Source organism: Anomaloglossus baeobatrachus, chromosome 9 (assembly GCF_048569485.1).
Source record: "Anomaloglossus baeobatrachus isolate aAnoBae1 chromosome 9, aAnoBae1.hap1, whole genome shotgun sequence".
NCBI classification, from domain to species: Eukaryota; Metazoa; Chordata; class Amphibia; order Anura; family Aromobatidae; genus Anomaloglossus; species Anomaloglossus baeobatrachus.
This window is the reverse complement of record NC_134361.1, coordinates 123,811,631-123,835,160: the sequence shown is the minus strand read 5'-3', so window position 1 is coordinate 123,835,160 and position 23,530 is coordinate 123,811,631. Positions and strand designations below refer to the sequence as shown.

The window sequence follows — 23,530 nt, the reverse complement described above, 5'->3', positions numbered from 1 at the left end:
TTCAACTGATGAAAACTACATTTAATTCAAACAGTACACTGGTCATCAGCATGGATTTATAAACAAAAGGAATATTTCCAGGAGCCACTCAGGTTAAATGGGATTTATTCCATAAACAGCATGGATTCAAGAAAGATAAGTTGTGTCTGACCAACATGTGGGGTTTCTATGAGGAGGTAAGGGCAAATCTGGATATTGGTAATGCAGCTGATGCGATTTATTTGGACTTTGCAAAGGCATTTGATACTGTACCACATAATAGCCTTATACTAAAGCTCCAGAAGCAAGGACTAGGGGAAACTATATGCAAATGGATAAGGAATTGGCTAAAAGATAGGAAACAGAGATAAATGGTACTTTCTCCAATTGGGAATATCACAAGTGGGGTACCGCAAGGATCTATGCTAGGATAGATTCTTTTTAATCTGTTTACTATCAATCCAATCCGCAAGTAATTAATAAAGTGTCAGTCTTGGCTGGCGACACCAAACTATGTAGGATATTAAAAACGGACCTTGATAGTACAATATTAAAAAATAATGTGAATAAGATGTCAGAATGGGCAGATACTTGGCAAATGAGATTGATAAATGTAAAGTAATGCACCTGGGACAGAGTAATTCTACTTTGTATATACATTAAACGAAACTAAACTTGTGACCACAGAACAGGAGAAAGACTTGGGTATTCTGGTTACGAGTAATCTGAGCAGCGAGCACTCAATGTCAAGCAGCAGCTGCAAAAGCAAACAAGATTTTAGGGTGTATAGAAAGAGATTAGATCCCGTGATCCCAACGTATGTTACCTTTCTATAAATCACTTGTAAGGCCACATCTAGAATATGGGGTCAAGTTTTTGCTCCACATTTTAAAAAGGATATTTAGTCAGTTTATAGGCCTGCAACTAGACTACTACAAGGAATGGAAGGCCTCCCATATAATGAAAGGTTGAAAAAGTTGGATTTGTTTACCTTAGGAAAAAAAAAGACGTCTCAGAGGAGTTCTCATTTATGTGTATAAATACACGTGAGGTCAATACAAAGGACTGGCTCATGACTTATTCCTTCCAAAGAGAATACTAAGGACCAAGACGCACTCACTGAGTGGAAGAATGGAAGAAAAGTGATTCCGGCAGCTAAATGGGAAAGGGTTCTTTACATTTTGAGTAGTAAGATTGTGAAATGCACTACCACAAGAGGTAAAAATGGGTGACACTATAACAACTCTTAAAATAGGTCTGGATGATTTCCCCAATACACACAACATTGTCAATTATATATGATTTAATGACAAAATATATAATTGGTGGAGGAAGGTTGAACTAGATGGACCTAGGTGTTTTTTCAACCTGTGTAATCTCACATAGCTCCATTGTCAACAAAAATGTTAAACCAATGGCTCTTTGAATATGGCGACACAACACTGTTTTAAAAAGTGTATATAAGTGTAATAAAATTTATTGTATTAAAGTAATAAATCTAAAGTTAATATCTCAATCACACGGACCTACAGAATGAGGATAACATTTTATACAACACAGAAGAAAAAAAAAAAAAAAAGTACGAATTTGAAACTTTCAAAAATTAACAAAATTGCTCTGTGTGCTGTGTCTCCCAGGGATCGTATGACATGGTTTGTATCACAAGTGCTGCAGTCTATCATGTCACAACATCACCAGGGGACATAGTGCTCGAAGGGGAGGAGCAGCGTCAGTTTTGGAGGCAGGAATGCTTTTCTTTCACTTACTACACTAGGAGAATTTAAAAGGGTTTTTCACTTTCAAACATATCTAAAACAACAGAAACCAGAGTCACCTCCCCGCTGCTGCTCAGTGTTTTGTCTGCAGTGGTGACGTTAAAGCATAGGTGATAAATATAGTCACCATGGCTGTGACTGCGCACAATACAATCTATGTAAATTAAGCAATGGTGCACATGCTCAATCACAGCTTCATTCATTGTATGGAACAGACAGTACAGCTATTCCCATCCATAACTATAGAAGGGAATGGAGATTTGGTCAAGTGACCATGACACAACTTCTTCATTTACACTCACATAAGGATTGACATTGATGTTGCATGCATTACCTATAATGGCTGGCATAAACCGCTACAATTCCCCTGAAGGAGCTATGGGTAGACGTGGCTCCAACCAGGATGAGCAAATAAAGAGAACCATACGACCGAAATCCAAAGTGTAAAAAGTGAGATCTTTATTGGTAGGGGTAGGTGCAGGGCGGCACAATACAAGTGAGGCCACAGACAATCAGACACTGACCATATGTAAACAAATAGTCAAATAGATAATACATCCATATAGAGATCACATAACTCCAATCACTTATGCATATAGGAAACCATTGAAATCCGTACTTCAAATATTAGAAAAATACAGGTATCAACAGGGTGGACTATATCATCACAAAGGAGGGGAGATTTACCCTTGTATCCCATATATCAGGGTACTCAATTGAATCCAGTGTATTAACAATTTCAAGGGAATCCCAGATATATATACTGATGATAAAATCTCGCTGTATACATAACGTGTATTGATATCAATCTGGAACTGACATAATAAGCATCAAATCTATACTATAAAGATATATATGGATGTCACCAGATTAAATTACATCATCCAAAAGAGGGAGAATTTCCCCACATCTCCCAAACATCAGGATATCCAATTGATACCAGTATATTAATATTATCAAGGGAATCCCAGAATGTGCATGAAAATGATGTGATCTTTACTATGTACACAGTCTAAATTGACATCACTCTGTGGCAGCCACAATGGGCATCATTGACAGACTGTGGTCATGACTGTGATACAGATTGTATATGGACGTGTAACACCAATCAGGAGAGGCTATACCATTATATGCGCTAAAAGAAAAGGGCATTTCCATATGTCTTATTAGTGTGAGTCCCCACTAATGTGACTAAGGTACCTATATATAAGGGGAACCTCACACCGATCATAACAATTATATGGTATAGCACTGTACCTGAAGGATTGGTGGTCAGTGGGTGTTGTCCGCGTCCTTCCCGACGGCCGTTTCGGCGAGAAGCCTTCGTCAGGGGGCGTGTACAAAGTGAGGGAACACGTGGTTTAAAAAGGAAGCGTCAACCAATTACCGCCGACTACTATATTGGTGACGCAGGCAGTAACCAGGACAGCATAGGACGCTCGCCGCCAGCCGCGCACACTTCCTGCCCGACGGTTCCGGTCACACGACCGCCACGTGTGCGCATCACGTGGCCGTCGTGTGAGCAGACGTCACACAAGGAAGACGGCGCGGCAGCACGGAGACGCCCACTGCTCGCAGGACGCCTGCGCACAGACACACCACTGTATCGCATATAGTATGAAAACAGCACTATTGTGGAAAAAATTATATAGGCGGGACAAGGTGCTATGTGTATAATATATCCGATATATGTGTATGCCATAGATGTATGGGCGGGACAAGGTGCTGTATATATAATATAGCCGATATATGTGTATGCCATAGATAATGGATGCTCCATATACATAGTAGCACAGCCCAGGACCAATGTAGATATAAACATGACGTATAGAAAAGCATGATATTCAATAACTATGAACAATAAACATATAAATTGTATGTGGCCGAAGGATCAACATAAAAGATATATAAAGCATGATGTAATCCCATTTCCTCATAAGAAACTACAAGATATGGGAACTTCATGATATCATGTAAAAATCAATATATCAAAATTCCATACTCAGTGGTATATCAAAAAATAAAATAAATAATAATCATGGCATCATGAAAAAAGTAGGATGCCATCATGTCAAATTATGTCGATCCCCCACGTACATTCCCATAAGATGCAATTGCGTCATACATATCGTGGGAACTACCCAATATTAACAATAACCATAGCGTCCAACAGACATAATGCTCTGTAAATATAAACTACAAGATATAGGAACTTCATGATATCATGAAAAATCAATACATCAAAATTCCGTACTCGGTGGTATATCCAGAAAATAATCATGACATCATGAAAAAAGCAGGACGCCATCATGCAAAATTATGTTAATCCCCCACGTAATTCCCATAAGATGTAATTGCGTCATATATATCATGGGAATTACCCAGTAATAACAATAACCATAGCGTCCAAAAGGCATAATGCTCTGTAAATATAAACAGCGCTAACACATAATCGAAATATCAAATGCTCCTAAGTCTTGGTGCAGTCCCGACTCTTCATGTGGATATAAAAACTTCATGATGATAAAGGGAATTTTTCAAATTTCAGTCATACTGGTATGTCGGAAGGATGAGAGGAAGACGCCTAAGATAAATAGATTAAATTAAAAACTAATATAGATAACACATTAAAAACAAAAAATAAAAAATGAAAAACCACACAGAATACCCCCCACATATAGATGACACTAGGAGGACCATGGTTTTCACAAAAAGGGGGCATAGGAGATATTTTCGTTCAGTCCCAGAGGGTGAAGAGTTTTCAGTTCCCAAATCCATCTTGTCTCCATCTTGGCCAGTCGTTGGCTAATCTTGCCACCCCGGATGTTAGAATCAAGATGGTCAATGCCCCTGACGCGTAACAACAATTGAGTACCCTGATATATGGGATACAAGGGTAAATCTCCCCTCCTTTGTGATGATATAGTCCATCCTGTTGATACCTGTATTTTTTTAATATTTGAAGTACGGATTTCAATGGTTTCCTATATGCATAAGTGATTGGAGTTATGTGATCTCTATATGGATGTATTATCTATTTGACTATTTGTTTACATATGGTCAGTGTCTGATTGTCTGTGGCCTCACTTGTATTGTGCCGCCCTGCACCTACCCCTACCAATAAAGATCTCACTTTTTGCACTTTGGATTTCGGTCGTATGGTTCTCTTTATTTGCTATTTAACTACGACTTATCCTCAGTCCCCATCCAGGATCCTATGCATATTATAATGGTTACTATCTACATTCATGTCTGGTAAATCATGGTGTGGCTGTGGTTCCTTTCCAACCAGGATGAGGACTGCTGATTCATCAGGAAGATGCTAATCACTGGGCCAGTAGCCAATTGATAAATGACCTACTGTGAGACAACCCTATTAATAAATTATATTTTTTTATCTTCATTCTCCATTTTTGTTTACTTTGTTATTACAAACAGAAAACACACATAATTGTATTAAAAAAAGTTTAATAAATTATAAATATAGATTGCATTATACCATTTAATTTAAAACAAATCATATTTAAAGAAATTCACAGCCGACCGCTCTCCAAATGTGCCAACACCCAAAGAAAGAAATATGCACAGTAGTAACTGAATATACTCATTAGGCCCTTTATGCGAGGATAAAGCAATGCATAGTCCCCATTAGAAGCACATATTCTGTAAATTTTCTTTCTTCTTGGATTTTATTCTGCTTAGAGCTCCTTCCCTATACTCCATAAATCTAGATATACTGTATATACCTATACAGACATGAAGCCATTTCTTGTGCAGTGCCCTCTACTGGTTGTTCACATATTTTATTTATTTATTTGTCAAACTTGTGTGTCGCCCTTCTCCAAAGACTCAGAGCGGCTCACAACATTCATTTTATATAGCGCTGTTAGGCTGGTTTCACACTACGTTTATTTAACATCCGTCCTTAACGTTATTTTAGCGGAAATACGGATCCTGCTTTTACAGCAAATAACGTATGCAAACGCATCTGTTATTTTGCAGGATCCTGCACTGGATGTTTAGGGGCGGGCATTGGAGTCATGTGATCGGGAGTGAGGGAAACTAGACTGGGAGCCGGCTTCTGACAGCTGCAGACACTGGTAACCAAGGTAAACATCGGGCTTGGATACCCGATATTTATCTTGGTTACGAGTGTCTGCAGCTGCTAGGAGTCGGGCTGCCTGCACACATAACCAACGTAAACATCGGGTAACTAAGAGAAGTGGTTACGCGATATTTACCTTGGGTTACGAGTGTCCGCAGCTCTCAGGTGGGAGAGAGAGGAAGGGGAAAGACATAGATAGAGAGGGTGAGGGAGCGAGGAGGAGAGAGACAGATCACGCGAGACTGGTTCTGGGCATGCTCAGTACTTTCTGGGCATGCTCAGTACAAAAGCAGGATCCTGTCTATCAGCACGCCAGCGTTCACCTGCGTTCGCGTGCTGTTTAGTCAGGATCCGGTGACTTGCAGTATTTTGACGCAGCTCAAAAACGCTACAAGTAGCGTTTTTGAAACATGTTAAAAAACTGCAAGTCACCGGATCCGCACTATAACGCACGCAAACGCAGGTGAACGCATGTTAACGCGAGTCCATTGCAAATGCATTGAAATGAAAACGCATTTGCACTGGATCCGTACTTCCGCTAAAATAACGTTTTCAACGGATGTTAAAAAGACGTAGTGTGAAACCAGCCTTATTCCACAGTGCTTTTTACACATCGGCAACACTTTCCCCGTTTGGGCTCACAATCTAACTCCCTATCTGTATGCCTGTTTGGAGTTATTACACGACCCTACTTAAAGGCAACCTATCAGGTGCTACATGCTATCCAAACAGCATGTATCTGAAAAGCTGTGGCGTTTCAGAAAAACATCATTTTAAAATATCTGCCGGGGACCGAGCCACACTATTGACTAGTCGTACAGGCGGGTCCCCGGTGGCTTCTCCTCACCCACTGACCATGAGTGACAAGTCTCTGCCTACACGCGCATATAACATGTCTCATTGAGTAATTCAGTAGATATGAACCATGCTTTGAAGCTTCATCTGCTGATATTGGCATAGTATCTAAAGCAATAAAGGCAGTTTTAGTTTTATAGTTATATTCTGGGTATATGCGGTTTTCCTTTTTTGTGCAAATATTTAATGTTGACCTTTCACAATCCTATTTTTCCTGTGCATAAGAAATATGTGTAAAGCTACAATTCACACATCCATGAATATTGGACCAGGTGCCTTCTGTTTTGTTACATCTATGTTTTTTCCTCATCCGTATTTATAAAATTGAAGCAGGTAGACTGAAATTTTTTTTTTATCCATTGAAACGTAAAAGGGATCATTCCATGAAAAATCTACATTTTTAATAAATATGTCTTGGGAAAATAATAAATTCCATAATTGGTTGTGTTAAAAAATGTTCTTGCGCTGAGATAATCTTATATATGTGCCCCCTGCTATGTAATAATGTAGTTTGTCAGACGATACCGAGCTGCTGCTGCAGTTTATGGTCAATACATACCACAGATTCTGGCCAGGTAGGGAACCATAAGTCAACTATGATAATTGAGTCTACAGATTCAATAGGAGCTTGATGCAGCTACTTCTCAAGTAACTTCTGTCCCTGTCTGTTTTATCACAGGAGTTCTACCACAACTCCAGGACTCGGAGCTCATAAATCAAGACAGTGATGCAGGAGCTCCAGCAGCAGCTGGGCTTATAAGGCCTTTATGATGAGCTCACAAAAGTGATGACATGGCAGAAACACATGCTCCTGTGATAAAACAGGCAGGAAAATGTGTTCCTTCACACAAACAAACAATTCTGAGCCCCTACTATTTAGTCTGTTTTCTCACTGATCATAAGTGACTTATACTACGTCCACTGGCCAAGAGATGTGGTATGTGCGGACTAAGAACTGTAGCAGATCTGCATGGTCGAACACAGCAAATATATTAGTACATAGTAAGGGCAATTTATTTGATCTCAGCACAGAAAAAAAAATAAAAAATTAACAAATAAAAATTCTAGAACTTATTATTATTCCAAGATCTATTAATTAAAATGTACTTTGATGGATTACTTAAACAGTAGAAATACGGATGGAACTTTGAATTAGAAAGTCTGTCTTCAGTGTGTTGTCCGTTTTAGGCTAAGTTCACATGTGCAGTAAAGATCCACTGTATTCATGAGCAATGTGTTGGATTTCTGAGGTGAGAATAACCCTTTAATTTGTAAAAGATCAGTTATTTACTTACTGGATCAGTTTTACACAAAAGATACATTTTTCAAAAACGGACAAAAAAACGTTTCTGCACAACTTTATTTGCTAACGGATTGCTGCTGGATCCGTTCTAACGGATATTTAATGGACATGTAAAGTTAGCCTTATACGACATGCAATGAGTCTCATGGATCGAACACACAGATCAGTTTTGTTAGTTAAACAAATGTGTACATGGATCAATGAAACTATATGGGTCCTTGTGCTGTCAGTTTGAGAAATAAAAATAAAAAAAAATAAAAAGTACTATGAATGTGTGAATGCAGCATAAGACATCAGATGATAACTAAGGTCTAGAGAAGGACTGTACATGGTGAAGTGTAATTAATTTTTATATTACATGTATCTTAATAAAAGGTTCCAGTACAGCAGGTAAACAAAAATTGCTATAGATCTGCATTTCCAGATCCTTGTATATTGAAGTACATTCTCCTATATTGCAGATGGGCAGTAATGAAAATAATAGACATCTATAGATCTAGTGCAGGGCTAGATACAAAATACACCGCACCACAGCTCCTCAGACTTCTGAACACATCAGTGAGTTTTTCCTCCTTTTTCAGTTTTGATGGCAATTTAGAGTTCTTCATTCTAACCAATACAGTCTCATTCTGCAAGCCTATTAAGTCTTTCTACAATGAAACCCTTCAAAACCTAATGAGGAGGAGGATTGAAGGTCAAGATCATCCAGCTGATGACAAAATAGAACAGGAATATGGGATAGACTGCCAAGGCTCTCCGGTTTGGTGGCTGGCTGTCTGCTAGAAAGGCAGTTGAAGCTGCAAAAAAAAAAAAAATAAATAAAATAAAATACAAATCTCAAGTTGTAATTATTTGAATATATTTTAGGTCTGCAGGAATTAAACACAGTGAGTAAGTAGGACAGACAGCAGCATGAAAAGAGCATGTGAATCACAGGATGCAATGGGACTAAATCTAGAGGCTTTAAAATCTAAATTTCCTAGTCAGCTTTTCCGTGTAGACTAGGACATAGTAAGCAGAAGGCTGAGAATGAAATAAGGCTATGTGCCCAAGGGACAACGTACACGCGGATTTTTACGTGGAAAACCTGCGGATTTATCTGGATTTTCTAGATAAATCTGCAGGTTAACACAAGTACAGACACTCCCCATGTTATCCTATGGGATTTGGGGAGTGCTGTATCAATGCTGCGGTATGTGCAGCTGCGGAATATGCTGCGGATGTCCCACAGCCACACGTAACTGCATGTCAATTATTCATGCAAAAATATCTGCGGGTGTCCCGCCTTTCCACTATGGAGGTAGAGGGCGAGACTTCCGCAAGTATTTCCGCATTTCTCCCGCGGGTTTACCGCAACAAAAATGCTCGAACCCCGCAACAATGGATAGTTGCGAATTTCGAGGAGCAGCTGCGGTAAACCTGCGGCAAAGTCTGCGGGTACGTTGTCTCGTGGGCACATAGCCTTACAGCTCTGTTGTTCATCTGGATGCTTAGAAAAGGTAGGGTCTCCATACTATACACTGATTCCTTGGGAAGGTGCTGTACTCCACCACTACTTTGACGCTGCAATAGTCAGTAAAATTTCTCTGGACTGACTATTAGTTCTCATTATTTGCTTACATTATGAAGAACACACACTGCTGTAATGTCTATAAATAGGGGTAAAAAAATTGTTTAAAAGAACAGAGAGTCCTCAGTGGTTGATACCTTTTAATGGCTAACTGAAAAGATGGTAATAATTGCAAGCTTTCGAGACTACTCAGGTCTCTTCATCAGGCATGGTATAACACAAAATCTGAAGAGTCACGTATTTATACACAACAGGACTTAGAATAGTGCAGTAAAAAAAAAAAAAAAAAAGAACAAGTTATATGAAACAGAACTATCTCTATGGCAGGGGGACAAGCTGTTCTAGCCATAAATACTGCTGCAGTTCAGTGTGAAAGTTTTATTGTCCTTTGATAAGGGTCTGGTCCAGGGCTGTGACACGCTCGGATGGTCAGAGGAGCACATCTTTTAACTGATGTAAAAAGACATGAATCCATGAGACACATTCATTCCTTCTCTGAATGTGTCAAAGGTCATCATAAGTTTGTACTCTTTTTACATCAGTTAAAAGATGTGCTCCTCTGACCATCCGAGCGTGTCACAGCCCTGGACTTGACACATTCAGAGAAGGAATGAATGTGTCTCATGGATTCATGTCTTTTTACATCAGTTAAAAGATGTGCTCCTCTGACCATCCGAGCGTGTCACAGCCCTGGACAAGGAAACTTCAAGTCCCAGAGAGACAGGAGACTATGGGAGTACAAACTTATGATGACCTTTGACACATTCAGAGAAGGAATGAATGTGTCTCATGGATTCATGTCTTTTTACATCAGTTAAAAGATGTGCTCCTCTGACCATCCGAGCGTGTCACAGCCCTGGACCAGACCCTTATCAAAGGACAATAAAACTTTCACACTGAACTGCAGCAGTATTTATGGCTAGAACAGCTTGTCCCCCTGCCATAGAGATAGTTCTGTTTCATATAACTTGTTCTTTTTTTTTTTTTTTTTTTACTGCACTATTCTAAGTCCTGTTGTGTATAAATACGTGACTCTTCAGATTTTGTGTTATACCATGCCTGATGAAGAGACCTGAGTAGTCTCGAAAGCTTGCAATTATTACCATCTTTTCAGTTAGCCATTAAAAGGTATCAACCACTGAGGACTCTCTGTTCTTTTAAACAATTTTTTTATCTCTACTGGCTAACACGGTACAAAGATATATTTTACTTGTATAAATAGGGGATCTTCTGTCTGAAAACTCACCAGGAAAGGTTAAAAAAAAACAAAAAAAAAAAAAAAACAAAACAAACCCCAACATACTACAATATAATCTTACGGTGTGTGGTCCTGCATAAAGGGTTGTGTCGGCTGTGAAAAGAAGGCAGGAGAGGTTTAGCACAACTTCTTCCTTCTCTTCCTGCCTTAGTGGACCCTGAAACGGTATCTTTGCAGAGACCCCTCCCCCACCCACTCTACCATGGCAAATGTGTTGTGTCTTTATCATTGCCACTGACTGATGTCACGATAGAACGTAAAACGTTAAAAATAAATACAAACCATTCCCCATGTCAACCTGAACTGTTACCCGAGCCAACCTGTTCATTTTAGAGTGACAAAGTGCAGCACATTTTATACCTTAAAAAGAAAGTAAGAGGAGGGCAACAAGCAAACCAAACTTACCAAAAGTAGACCAGGCAAACATTGCAGCCACTGTGACAAGCCGCAGGATAAAAGCCGTCATGCTTACACTCGCCAAGAGCAGCAACCTACATACCAGCATGGCCACTGTAAGGGGCAGGATGCAGTATCCCAACACACATAGACTCTGGAAGAAAGAACTACAAGAGAAATGATAAAATTACTATAAAAATGATTCAATAAATCTGAATGTATTATTAGTTCTTTCCCCAACTGAGAAGATTTAGTGGATACAAATTTTTTTTAAAAATGTATACGGCGATATAACATTAAAACTACCTGCCTAATATTTCTCAGGTCCTCCTTGTGCAGCCATAACTGCTCTGACCCATTGAGGAAAGGAAGCTACAAGATCTCTAAGGCTCTGTGCGCACTAGAAAAAGGATTTTTCTGAAGAAATTTCGAGAGTGAAGCGCACCTGCATTGAAAAAAACCCACCAAAAAACACATGCGTTTTTACCGCGTTTTGGTGCATTTTTTGTTGGTCCCTGAGTTTTTTAATGCTTTAACAGCAATAAATAATATAGATAATAGATAGATGATAGATGATAGATGGATAGAAAGATGGATAGATGAATTAAAAAAAAATTTACACAAAAAACGATGTGGGCTTCCCCTATCTTTTGTAGCCAGCTAGGGTAAAGCAGATGGCTGCAGCCTTCAGACCACAGCTGGCAGCTTTACCTTGGCTGGTAATCCAAAACAGGTTGCACCCCACGCTGTTATTTTACATTAAATAAATAATTTAAAACAAAAAACGTGGGGTCCCCCCCAGATTGGATCACCAGCCAGGGCAAAGCGGACAGCTGTGGTCTGGTATTCTCAGACTAGGGAGGTCCACCGTTATTGGACACTCCCCAGCCTAAAAATAGCAGGACACAGCCGCCTCAGAAGTGGCGCATCCATTAGACATGCCAATCCTGGCGCTTTGCCCCAACTTATCCCATTGCCCTGGTGCAGTGCCAAACGGGGTAATAAATGGGGTTGATACCAGATGTGTAATGTCACCTGGCATCAAGCCCTGGGGTTAGTGATGTCACGAGTCTATCAGATACCTGACATCACAAAACCAGTCAGTAAAAAATAAAAAAATAGACAACAAAAAAAGTTTTATTTGAAAAAACACTTCCCAAAACATTCCCTCTTTCACCATTTTATTGAAAAGAACAATCAAATCCAGGTCCGGCGTAATGCAATAAGGGGGTCCCATGACGATCCATACCATAGTCACTGTCCCAGTCAATGAAGAACAGAATGTTCCCAATTGGCTGGGAGAGTAGTGCAGTGACCCGAGCCAACATTAATAGGTCAAGCCCAGGTCACTGCAGGGGATGACGAGCGCTGGTGTCAGGAAGTTAGATGAGATCATTACCTGCTGTGACGATCTCCTGCTCTCCTGACGTCAGCGCTGTCACTGACTTCCATTGCCCGCCGCGTTCTCAGCGATACGTGGGAACCCGTGACGTTACCACTAGTGAAAGTCTCGGGCCGCCAGCGAGACGTGACGTGAGAATGCTGCGGGCAATGGAAGGCAGTGACAGCGCTGACGTCAGGAGTGCAGGAGATAGTCACAGCAGGTAATGATCTCATCTAACCTCCTGACAGCAGCGCTCGTCATCCCCGCGGCTGCCCGAACTGCAGTGTGAGAAGCTGCGGATACTGCAGTGCGGGCAGCCGCGGGGCTGGCAGGGAGCGGGACACAGACTGCACGGGCACCCGACGGAGGTCAGACGGAAGTGCTTACGTGCGGCTTCCAGGGATTGAGTGTGATCTGTGTGTGTTTACTCTCTTCTCAGCTTTCTCTACCTGTCATAATAACATCACTTCCCTGCAAAACGCAGGGTAGTGATGAACATTATGTCCCGAAAAACGTGAAATGACGTGGGAATAACGCAGGAAAACGCAATGAAACACAGAATTTGCTACCTGCGTTATTCCCTGCGTGATTTCATGATTACATTACAGTCAATGGAGTGAATAACGCAGCTAGCTGCAGAAAAGAAGTGACAAGCTCATTCTTTTTCTTAAGAAAATCTACTGAAAGAATTTTCTTAAGAAAAAAAATGCAGTGTGCGCACAGCTAATTTTTTATGCCATAGGTTTTGCTGGGGAATGTCTGTAGAAAGGTTACAAGAATTTTTCTAAAAATGTCTGCAGCAAAAACGCAGGTAAAAAACGCAGTGTGTGAACATAGCCTAAAGGTGTCCTGCATCAAGACAGCAGCTGATCCTAGGTGTCCTCAAGCTGCGAAGTAGAGTCTCAATGGATCAGACATCTTTTTCCAGCACACCCATAGATATCTGGAAAACTGGAGGCCAAGTCTGTACCTTGAGCTCTTTGTTATGTCCCTCAAACAGATCCTGAATGATTTTTATAGTGAGACTGGCATAACCCTACTGAGAATCAATTTTCAAGAGAATCTGTCAGCACAGAAAAACTGTTCAAGCCAGGTTTAGGCGCTCAGTGCATCATGGCGAGGCCAAAAATTTGAGCGCTTCCTTCCCATATACTGATCGAGATGGCACGGAGCTGTCACTGTTTTGATAAAGTGACAGTTTTAATCCATGATGAACATAGCATGTCTTGATATGGGAAATGATGCCTGCTAATGAAGTGCTGTCTGTCATTGGTCATAAAGGGGTTAAATTCTTAAGGCTATGTTGCCATGATGAGCGTTTGGTGAGTTTTTGATGCGGTGTATGTTTGTGGTGTCTAAAAAGCAGCATCTTACAGGTCCAGCAAAGTGGATGAGATTTATAGAAATCTCAGGTGCACTGCTTTTTTACTCAGTGTACACTCATCTGCAATGCGGGTTTCAAATCCGCAACATGTCCATTTCTCTTGCACTTACACTGGGTTTTCAGTGAAGGATTTTCCCCATTCCCAGACTTGCACTAGAGAAATCTACCAGTAAAAACACACATGCAATTTTAAGTGCACTTCCGCTGTGGAAACGCATGTAATCCGCACCTATGTATATCAAAAAGTTTTGGCAAAGAAAGCCAAACACCAGGAAGAATCAAAAACAAAGCAAAGCAGCTTTAAAATACGAGATACCATCAAGAGACAAAAACCGCAGCGTCAAAAGCGCGATAACGTATGTTGAAAAAACGCAAGTAACTTAAATTATTTCATTTAGCTAACTTGCGTTTTTTAACATGCTGTATCGCATGAAATCGTGCAACATCAAAAAATGCATTAAAAGTTCATCGTGACTTCCGATTCCAGCGCTTGCATGGTCAGCAAAAGGTAAACAGAGCTTTGCATTCAGCCCCTGCTCCCTGTGCCTCCCGCACTGAAAGACAAACATAGTCCTCACCTGCGGGTGAGACCCTCCGGTGACATCTCCAGCTTTTATGGAGAGATTTGTGCAGAAGCGTGGGACCAAGGTCACACAATCCCCAAAAGCCCAGAGAAGCCTCAGGCATAAGATGGCGGAGATAGCACAGCACACTGATAAAACAGGCAGAAATAAGGCTCCTGCAGCTTCAGGCTATGTGTGCACGTTGCGTACAGTCACTGCAGAAATTTCTGCAGCGATCTGAAGAGCACACGTGCGCTTCAAATCGCTGCAGAAAATGTCCGTAGTGAAAAAAAAAAAAGCCGATTCCATGCGCTCTGACTACAGCCCCTCCCATAGACAGAGCAGGGGCTGCAGGCAAAGCGCACGGAAGAAGTGACATGTCACTTCTTAGAACGCGCGCTTCGGGCAGCAGCCGAAGCGCTGCGCTCTAGTGCGCACGGCTCCTGCATAATCTTCATAGATTGTGCAGGGGACGCAGGACGCATGCAGTTACGCTGCGCTACAAAGCGCAGCATAACTGCATGTAATTACGCAACGTGCGCACATAGCCTCAAAGTCACCGAGCAAACAAAGAGTGGAGGAAAACCAGTGGCATGTGGCTTAGACCCACATGCAACACAAATCACTAGCAGAAAAGGTTGCAAATAAATTGGCCCCAGAATTAAAGAAATCGCTGGAGCAGACAGTGGCTGAAGCCCTCCAGAAAATGCAGGCATCCATCTCACAACAGGCTGCAAGCCTGGACACTGCAGAAACTAGAATCAATGCTGCAGAAAATGAGGTGGAAGACCTGAAATAAGAACTTACAAAAGTAAGTCAACAACTACTGGGGAAAGTAGAGGACTTAGAAAACAGATCCAGGAAAAATAACCTGAGGATTATAGGTCTCCCAGAATCCATTACCCCGGCACAACTAATGGGGATCTTTGGAGAAGATTTGCCAGCAGCCCTGGGACTGAAAACCCCATTAAAGATTGAAAGGGCACACAGAGTCGGTCCACCAGCTCAACAGCAGAATGAGGCCCCTTTAAGACCTAGACCGGCAATTGCACGTTTTTTGGACTTTGCTGACAAGGTCAATGTGCTACAGAAATACAAGAAAGCAACGGCTACAATTTTTGTAGGATGACATAAAATCCTACTATTTAATGATTACTCAGTGTAAGTAACAAAAAAAAAAAAAAGATCGTTCAGCGAGCTTTGTTCAGACATGGTGAAAAAGAAGATAAGACTCACCCTTCAGTTTCCTGCCGTCCTAAAGAGTTTTGCACCACAAGGAGGCACGAAACCCTCCGTGGCGCCAGATCTAGCAGCAGAATATGTGAAAACAACCTTTAAAGCGGCAAGAGGCGACAACCAGGTGGAGACCCGAGGAAAACGTTGAGAAACATAACTCAAAAAAGATGGGACTAGTGGACAGGTGGGAGAGGACAAAGATTGTGTGGACTGAAGGAGGGGAAGGGATGAAGAGGGACATTGGGAGATCGTTCAGGGGAGTATGATCCTATACATTGCTTTGATCTTCATGCCTCGTCTAATCTCCCTCTTTTTTCCCCCTCTTTTTTCTCGCTCTCCCTCTCTCTCTCTTCCTCTTTAATATCCAAAAGATAAATGACACTTCGATATACGCGTTCCTATTTCATGACAAATTGTAGAATGTATGGGAGTTGGGGTTGGGGAAAAACAAAAAAGGTTGAATGGAAAAGAAGGGGAGAATGTGAGCTAGGGGAAAGCCGCTAACTGTATCCCAGTGATATCAACTAGGGGAGACAGTTTTGGGACAGGTAAGAGTCCCTTATACATGCGTGAAAAAAGTAAGTCCAAGAAATATACATCTTACTATTGGTTAGAGCAGTGTTTGGGTATTAAAAAGTTTAATAGCCAAGTTTTTAATAGCTAAAAGTTATATGTTGACATAGCTTAACAGGGGTTCAGGTACAAATACTCACAATGAAAATTATATCTTGGAACGTAAAGGGGTTACAATCTCCCCAAAAGAGAATGATGGTGCTGAGGTATTTAAAAAAAATTCAAACCAGACATAGCCATGCTACAGGAGACTCATCTAGCAACAAAAGACTTTGAGAGGATGAACAAAATGTGGGTGGGCCAGGTTCTGGGTTTGCAGTCACAGAGTAGAAAAGCGGGAGTACTAATTTTAGTACACAAACAGGCCAAATGCAGCATGGTTGAGCACGAGAATGACGAAGAAGGCAGATGGCAAAATTTGACTTTGATCTATTAGGGTAGACGGTTAAAATTGTACAACCTTTATGCACCAATTGCAATAATAAAATATTTTTCCAAAACCTGGAAAGCCAGATACTACTGGAAAAGGAGGTTAGAGTTGTGGTAGGAGGGGTAGTACAGTAGTCAATACATGGGAGGATAAAATCAGGAAAAAAACCCAAATCTAGTGATGTAGAACGTACACATAACAAAATTGACACCATTTTTGGAAACCACGAAAATGCTAGATTGTTGGAGTATACTACATCCTACAGGGAGGGAATATACTCACTTTGCACAAGTTCATAATAGCTGGTCTAGGATTGACTATTTTTTGGGGTCACAGAACCTAGGGCCAGAAGTGGAGGAGGTTAACATTCAGGAAATGGTCATTTCGGATCACTCCCCTTTGGAATTGGTGCTGCGAGATGCTCATCTGAAGGGATCGGATATTCTGTCGAGATTCCCATCATACATGGCAAGAAAGGAAAATTTCCAAAAAGTTTTAAAAGATGTGGTGGTCAAAGTTTACTACAGATAACCAGCAACACTATAAACTAGACAGACATTTATTTTGGGATACGGTCAAAGTGGTTTTGAGAGGTCGGATTAGGGGGTACATGGCAGCGCAAAAGAAAAAAAGACTTGACCTGTAGCTCGATAGAAAGGAACATATTAAGGGCCAGAGTGTAAAAGTGCAATTTTTCAGATATGGAAACAAGTCAGGTAAACTATTAGCGAACTTTGCAAAAGGAAAGACCCCTATTACGAACACTGGGTGTTTAAGAGATGAACAGGGGCAAAATAATACTGGCCCTTAAAAAATAAACGGGATTTTAGAAAGCTTTTACACGAAACTATATACTCAGGAAAAATTTAAGATAGAGGGAGGAAAGGAGCTGTTGAACAACCTTGCTCTGCCAAAAAGTTCAGAAGTAGATAGGGAAACCTTGAATGCACCAATCCGGGAAGGCAAAATAACAGAGGCTATTGAAAATTTAAAAAATGAAGCTCTAGGCCCTGACGGACTTCCCGGAGAATTCTTTAAAAGTTCGAATGAAGACATAACACCCACACTAAGCCAAGTATACAACACTATCTTACAACAACAAACACTTCTAAAATCTGGAAATATGGCCTACATCAAAGTTATTCACAAAAAAAAAAGAAAAAAAGAAAAAAAAAAAAAAAAAAAAAAAAAAAAAAAGGATGAAATTGACCCATATCCCTGATTAAATCAGGATACTAAACTATTGTCCAAAATCTTAGCGGACCGATTGGCCCTATTTCTTCCACCGTTGATAGGAAAAGATCAGGTGGTATTTATTAAAAATAGATTGGCGGTTTGTAATATTCGTTCTGTCTTAGCGGTACAGGATAGTATGAACCGAACGGGCATGGTGGGAGGCAACCAGGCACTTTTGGCAATGGATGTCGAAAAAGCTTTCGACAACGTAAACTGGGAATGGTTGGAGTTAGTGTTGAACAAAATGGGAATCATGGGGACCTTCCAAAGCTATATAAAAGCCATGTATGCTGAGCCACAAGCAAAAATAGCAACTCCAGGATTTCTGTTTAATGTAATTCACCTGCAAAAAGGAACTAGACAGGGATGTCCACTTTCGCTGCTATTTGATATCGCCATTGAACAACTTGCCCAACAATTTCTAATATGTGGAAATTTTACAGGGATAAGAGTGGGAACAGAGAAATAAAGCTGACCTGTTTTGCTGCTTGTCACAAACCACCGGGGGGGGGGTCACTCAGAAATCCCCCGCGCTGGCTACCAGTACGTCACAATCGGGGGGTAACAAGTGGGGGTCACCCCTCCTTTATACCTCCCGACCGACAGACAGAGCACGTGACGCGCTCTCTAGCGCCCCTCTTATAGTCAGGCCAATTATGGAATTGCCCGACAATAAGCAAGGAGGCCGCTATACTACTTATGCCGATTATTGAAGGGTCCCCGGTGAGAGTAAGGTATATATTCCCCCGACCTCCGCGGGCGGAATATATAAAATCTCCCCGAATCTCACTGGCCTCCCCACAATAATCCTTGGCACAATTCGCTGCCACCAACCGATTTACGGTAACTATTAGCCGAACACACAGACGTGGGATTCAAGATCGAGATAACAGAACAGCCCAAGATTAATTATATAATTTAATCAGCCTAAAGCACACTAGAAACTACAATATATACAATAGGGAATCTACAGAATATACATATGTCAGAGTACAGTTACAATCAAAGCATGGGTTACAAACAGGCATACACAGTTCCAGCAGTTACCTTGTTGCGTCTGGCCACAGGGGGGCGCTGTACCCAGGTTTTCTAGGATCCTTCCCACAGATGTTTCCTACACGTGCCCCCAGCGAAAAGAACACTGGAAAATGGCCGAAGTAGGGTTATCAACCTGGGCAAATCCAGGTCCCCTCCTACCTTAGTGACCTCAGAGGGAGCACTGCTCCACCCCTGGCTTGAGTTATGGACAATCCACAACATGGAATATGGGCCATAACTTTGCCTGGGAGCGTCGTAGGCGGACGCCAATGCTCTCATTGTGACAGTTATGAATTTAGCTACAGAACGAGGGGACTCATGACCTGTCTGCCAGTTCCCCATTGGCTGATATCACGCCTGGGGCATTTCCCAATGTCCTGCTCCCATAAAAAGGGTGTGCCGGCATCGTCCGCATGCGGAGACACCATTTTTATGGTTGCCATATTTATCGGAAATATGGCTTGCGAGATATGAACCATTTTTTACTGGAGTCGTTCTGTCTGGCTATTTCCATAGCCTTGCTAACTAGCTAGCAGCCCCCACTACAGGGTCACGGCAGGGAGTCATCCTGTGTCCATTGTCCCCAAGCCACCTAATTTCCATATCACAGGACATGGCCATGGAGGTGTAAGTGGAACACTGAGAACAAGAAGGGAGGGGGCACTGCCAGGGAGTGATGAGGGATTATGACTGGAGTCATAATTCATCTTCATATCCCGGGATTTGCCTCACACTGCTGCTATGCTTTTATTTCTAGCAGAACCAGAAAAACAGTTACAGCACATCTTAAACCTGATTGAATCTTTTGGAGCCTACTCAGGCTATAAATATAAATAAATGCAAGTTGCTATTCCTAAAACCCACAGGGCGGAGATCAAAGAAATTTTTGAACATAGAAGTGGTGACGCAGTTTATCACATACTTAGGGATTAAAATTGGTACAAACTCCTTGGCCATGTATAGACTTAATTACCCCCCCTTGATAGAAAAAATAATTAGGGAACTAGAGAGATGGAAAACCCTGCCGCTTTCTCTATCTAAATGATTAGTTTTGCGAGACTACTTTACCCAATGAAAACCATTCCAGTCCTTTTAAAACATACGGATGTAAACACAATTCAGAAAGCATTCACCAAATTTATTTGGCAGGGCAAAAGACCTAGAATTTGATATCATAAATGGACCCGATTGAAACAGGAAGGAGGGATGCAAATGCCTATGACGAGAGCCTATAATTTAGCTACCTTAGACACATCACAGATTGGATATACACTCAGTACTTTTCCAATACTCAGTTAGAAAAAGAGCTAGCAAAACCTCTAGATCTAATTATGATATTACATTTGAAAACGAAGAAACTCCCGTCACATATTAAACTCAGCTGCCTACTAACTGACACTAGAGAAGCCTGGAAAGCACTAAGGAAATTATATAGATTACAATTTAATCTTTCAAAACACTTGCCTCTCTGGGAAGACATCAATTTTGAACAGGGACAACAAAACAAGCTTTTTGGAGAATGGAAACAAAAAGGGAGTTCAAAAATTTGGAGCTTTACTAAATCTAGAAGAGGGCAGGGCCTTTAACTGGCAACAAATGCTGGACATATACTCGCTATCTAACAAACAACACTTTCAGTACAGACAACTGGTGAGCAATTACTCGTCCATCGTGAAATGCTGGGGGACACTGGGAATTAGAAACGGATTTGATATCTTGTTGGGTGGAAAAAAGGACCAGATCTCATTGGCGACACTTTATGCCCAAATACGGAGTCAATAAGATCGAGGTAAAAGAGAACGAAGTGGGGGGAAAGTGGAACAATAAATTTGAAGTTGAGGATCTACAAGAAAAAATACTCAAGGGATGGTTAACGGTGAGAAAAAGTAGTGGTTAACGAACAATGGCGAGAGATGCAATTCAAACTAATGCACAACGCTATATACGCCTTTGACCTTCCGTACACAAACTCCCCAGCACACTATCTAAGTAGCTGCCCCAAATGCCACCTCCACAAAGCAAACCCTATACATTGCCTATGGCAGTGCTGGCGAACCTATGGCACGCATGCCAGCAGGGGCACGCAGAGCCCTTTTTGCTGGCACGCGCACTGTGTCCTCATCCTGCCGCTTTGAACTGCTGGTACGGTCGCGCCGGCAGTTCAAAGTTGTGTTGGAGCAGAAGAGACATTTCTCCTCGCTCTGACACTCCTCTCCTGGGCCGCAGGTCTGTTGCCTAGGAGACAGAGGAGCGACAGTAAGCGGCGCCGGCGTAATGAGGTCTTCTGGCCGCACGGGAACTGAGGAATCAGCGGCGCGCAGCAGTGGAGCGGGTGCTGGAAGGTGAGTTGAGTGTTTATTTTTTTTCTTTATAACTTGTGTGCGGCTGTGCCAAGGTGGGGATGGGGGGGCAGTGCCAGCATGGGGGGGGGGGGGAACATACATGCCAGCGTGGAGGGGGGGCATACACGCCAGCGCGGTGGACGACGACACATACATGCCACGGTGGGGGCGAGAACATACATGCCAGCGCGGGGGGAGGACATACATGCCAGCATGGGGGGGGGGGGGGGGGGAGAGCTCACATGCCAGCATTGGGGGGGGGGGGGGGGGGGAGAGAGAACACACATGCCAGCATATGGGGAAAACATGCATGCCAGGATGGGGAAAACATACATGCCAGCATATGGGGAAAACATGCATGAAAGCATATGGGGAAAACATGCATGAAAGCATATGGGGAAAACATGCATGCCAGGATGGGGTGGGGGGGGGGGGAACAACACACATGCCAGCATGGGATGGGGGGGGGGGGAACCCACATGCCAGCATGGGGAGGGAGAGCGCACATGCCAGCACGGGGGGGGGGGAGGAACCCACATGCCAGCATGGGGAGAGCGCTCATGCCAGCATGGGGGGGCACACACATGCCAGCATGGGGGGGGGGGAGAGAACACACGTGCCAGCATGGGGGGGTGGGGGAGAACACACATGCCAGTATGGGGGGGGGGGGGGGGGAGAGAACACACATGCCAGCAGGGGGGGGGGGGGCATGCACGCCAGGATGGAGAGAAAACGCATGCCAGCATTGGGGAGGGGGGGGGGGAGAACACACATGTCAGCTTGGGGGGGGGTAATATACATGCCATGGGGGGGGGGGGGGGGGGGGAGTATGCATGCCAGCATGGGGGGAAGCATGCATGCCAGAATGGATGGGAAACATGCATGCCAGAATGGATGAGAACATGCATGCCAGCATGGGGGGGGGGGAAACATGCATGCCAGGAGGGAGGACAACATGCATGCCAGGATGGGAGAAACATGCATGCCAGCATGGGGAGAACATGCATGCCAGCATGGGGAAAACATGCATGCCAGCATGGGGAAAACATGCATGCCAGCATGGGGGGGGGGAAACATGCATGCCAGGAGGGAGGACAACATGCATGCCAGGATGGGAGAAACATGCATGCCAGCATGGGGAAAACATGCATGCCAGCATGGGGAAAACATGCATGCCAGCATGGGGAAAACATGCATGCCAGCATGGGGAAAACATGCATGCCAGCATGGGGAAAACATGCATGCCAGCATGGGGAAAACATGCATGCCAGCATGGGGAAAACATGCATGCCAGCATGGGGAAAACATGCATGCCAGCATGGGGGAACAATGCATGCCAGGATGGAGGAAACCTGCATGCCAGCATGGGGAAAACATGCATGCCAGCATGGGGAAAACATGCATGCCAGCATGGGGAAAACATGCATGCCAGCATGGGGAAAACATGCATGCCAGCATGGGGAAAACATGCATGCCAGCATGGGGAAAACATGCATGCCAGCATGGGGAAAACATGCATGCCAGCATGGGGAAAACATGCATGCCAGCATGGGGAAAACATGCATGCCAGTATGGGGGAACAATGCATGCCAGGATGGAGGAAACCTGCATGGCAGGATGGGGAAAACATACATGCCAGGATGGGTAAACAAACATGCCAGGATGGGGAAACATGCATGGCAGGATGGGGAAACATGCATGGCAGGATGGGGAAACATGCATGGCAGGATGGGGAAACATGCATGGCAGGATGGGGAAACATGCATGGCAGGATGGGGAAACATGCATGGCAGGATGGGGAAACATGCATGGCAGGATGGGGAAACATGCATGGCAGGATGGGGAAACATGCATGGCAGGATGGGGAAACATGCATGGCAGGATGGGGAAACATGCATGGCAGGATGGGGAAACATGCATGGCAGGATGGGGAAACATGCATGGCAGGATGGGGAAACATGCATGGCAGGATGGGGAAACATGCATGGCAGGATGGGGAAACATGCATGGCAGGATGGGGAAACATGCATGGCAGGATGGGGAAACATGCATGGCAGGATGGGGAAACATGCATGGCAGGATGGGGAAAACATGCATGGCAGG

The 23,530-nt window shown here is 42.9% G+C and overlaps 1 protein-coding gene across 1 annotated transcript in view; it reads right to left on the bottom strand.

The window, feature by feature from the left end:
• Positions 1-5,205: 5,205 nt before the first annotated feature.
• Positions 5,206-23,530, bottom strand: part of YIPF6 (Yip1 domain family member 6) — a 58,232-nt gene continuing 39,907 nt past the window's right edge. Inside the window, exons 6-7 of the mRNA XM_075323982.1 lie at positions 11,251-11,408; positions 5,206-8,814 (exon numbers count right to left, since the gene is read on the bottom strand). Of these exons, the coding sequence (XP_075180097.1) occupies positions 8,690-8,814; positions 11,251-11,408 (283 nt within the window). The 3' untranslated portion in view covers positions 5,206-8,689. The remainder of the gene's footprint in view (positions 8,815-11,250; positions 11,409-23,530) is intronic.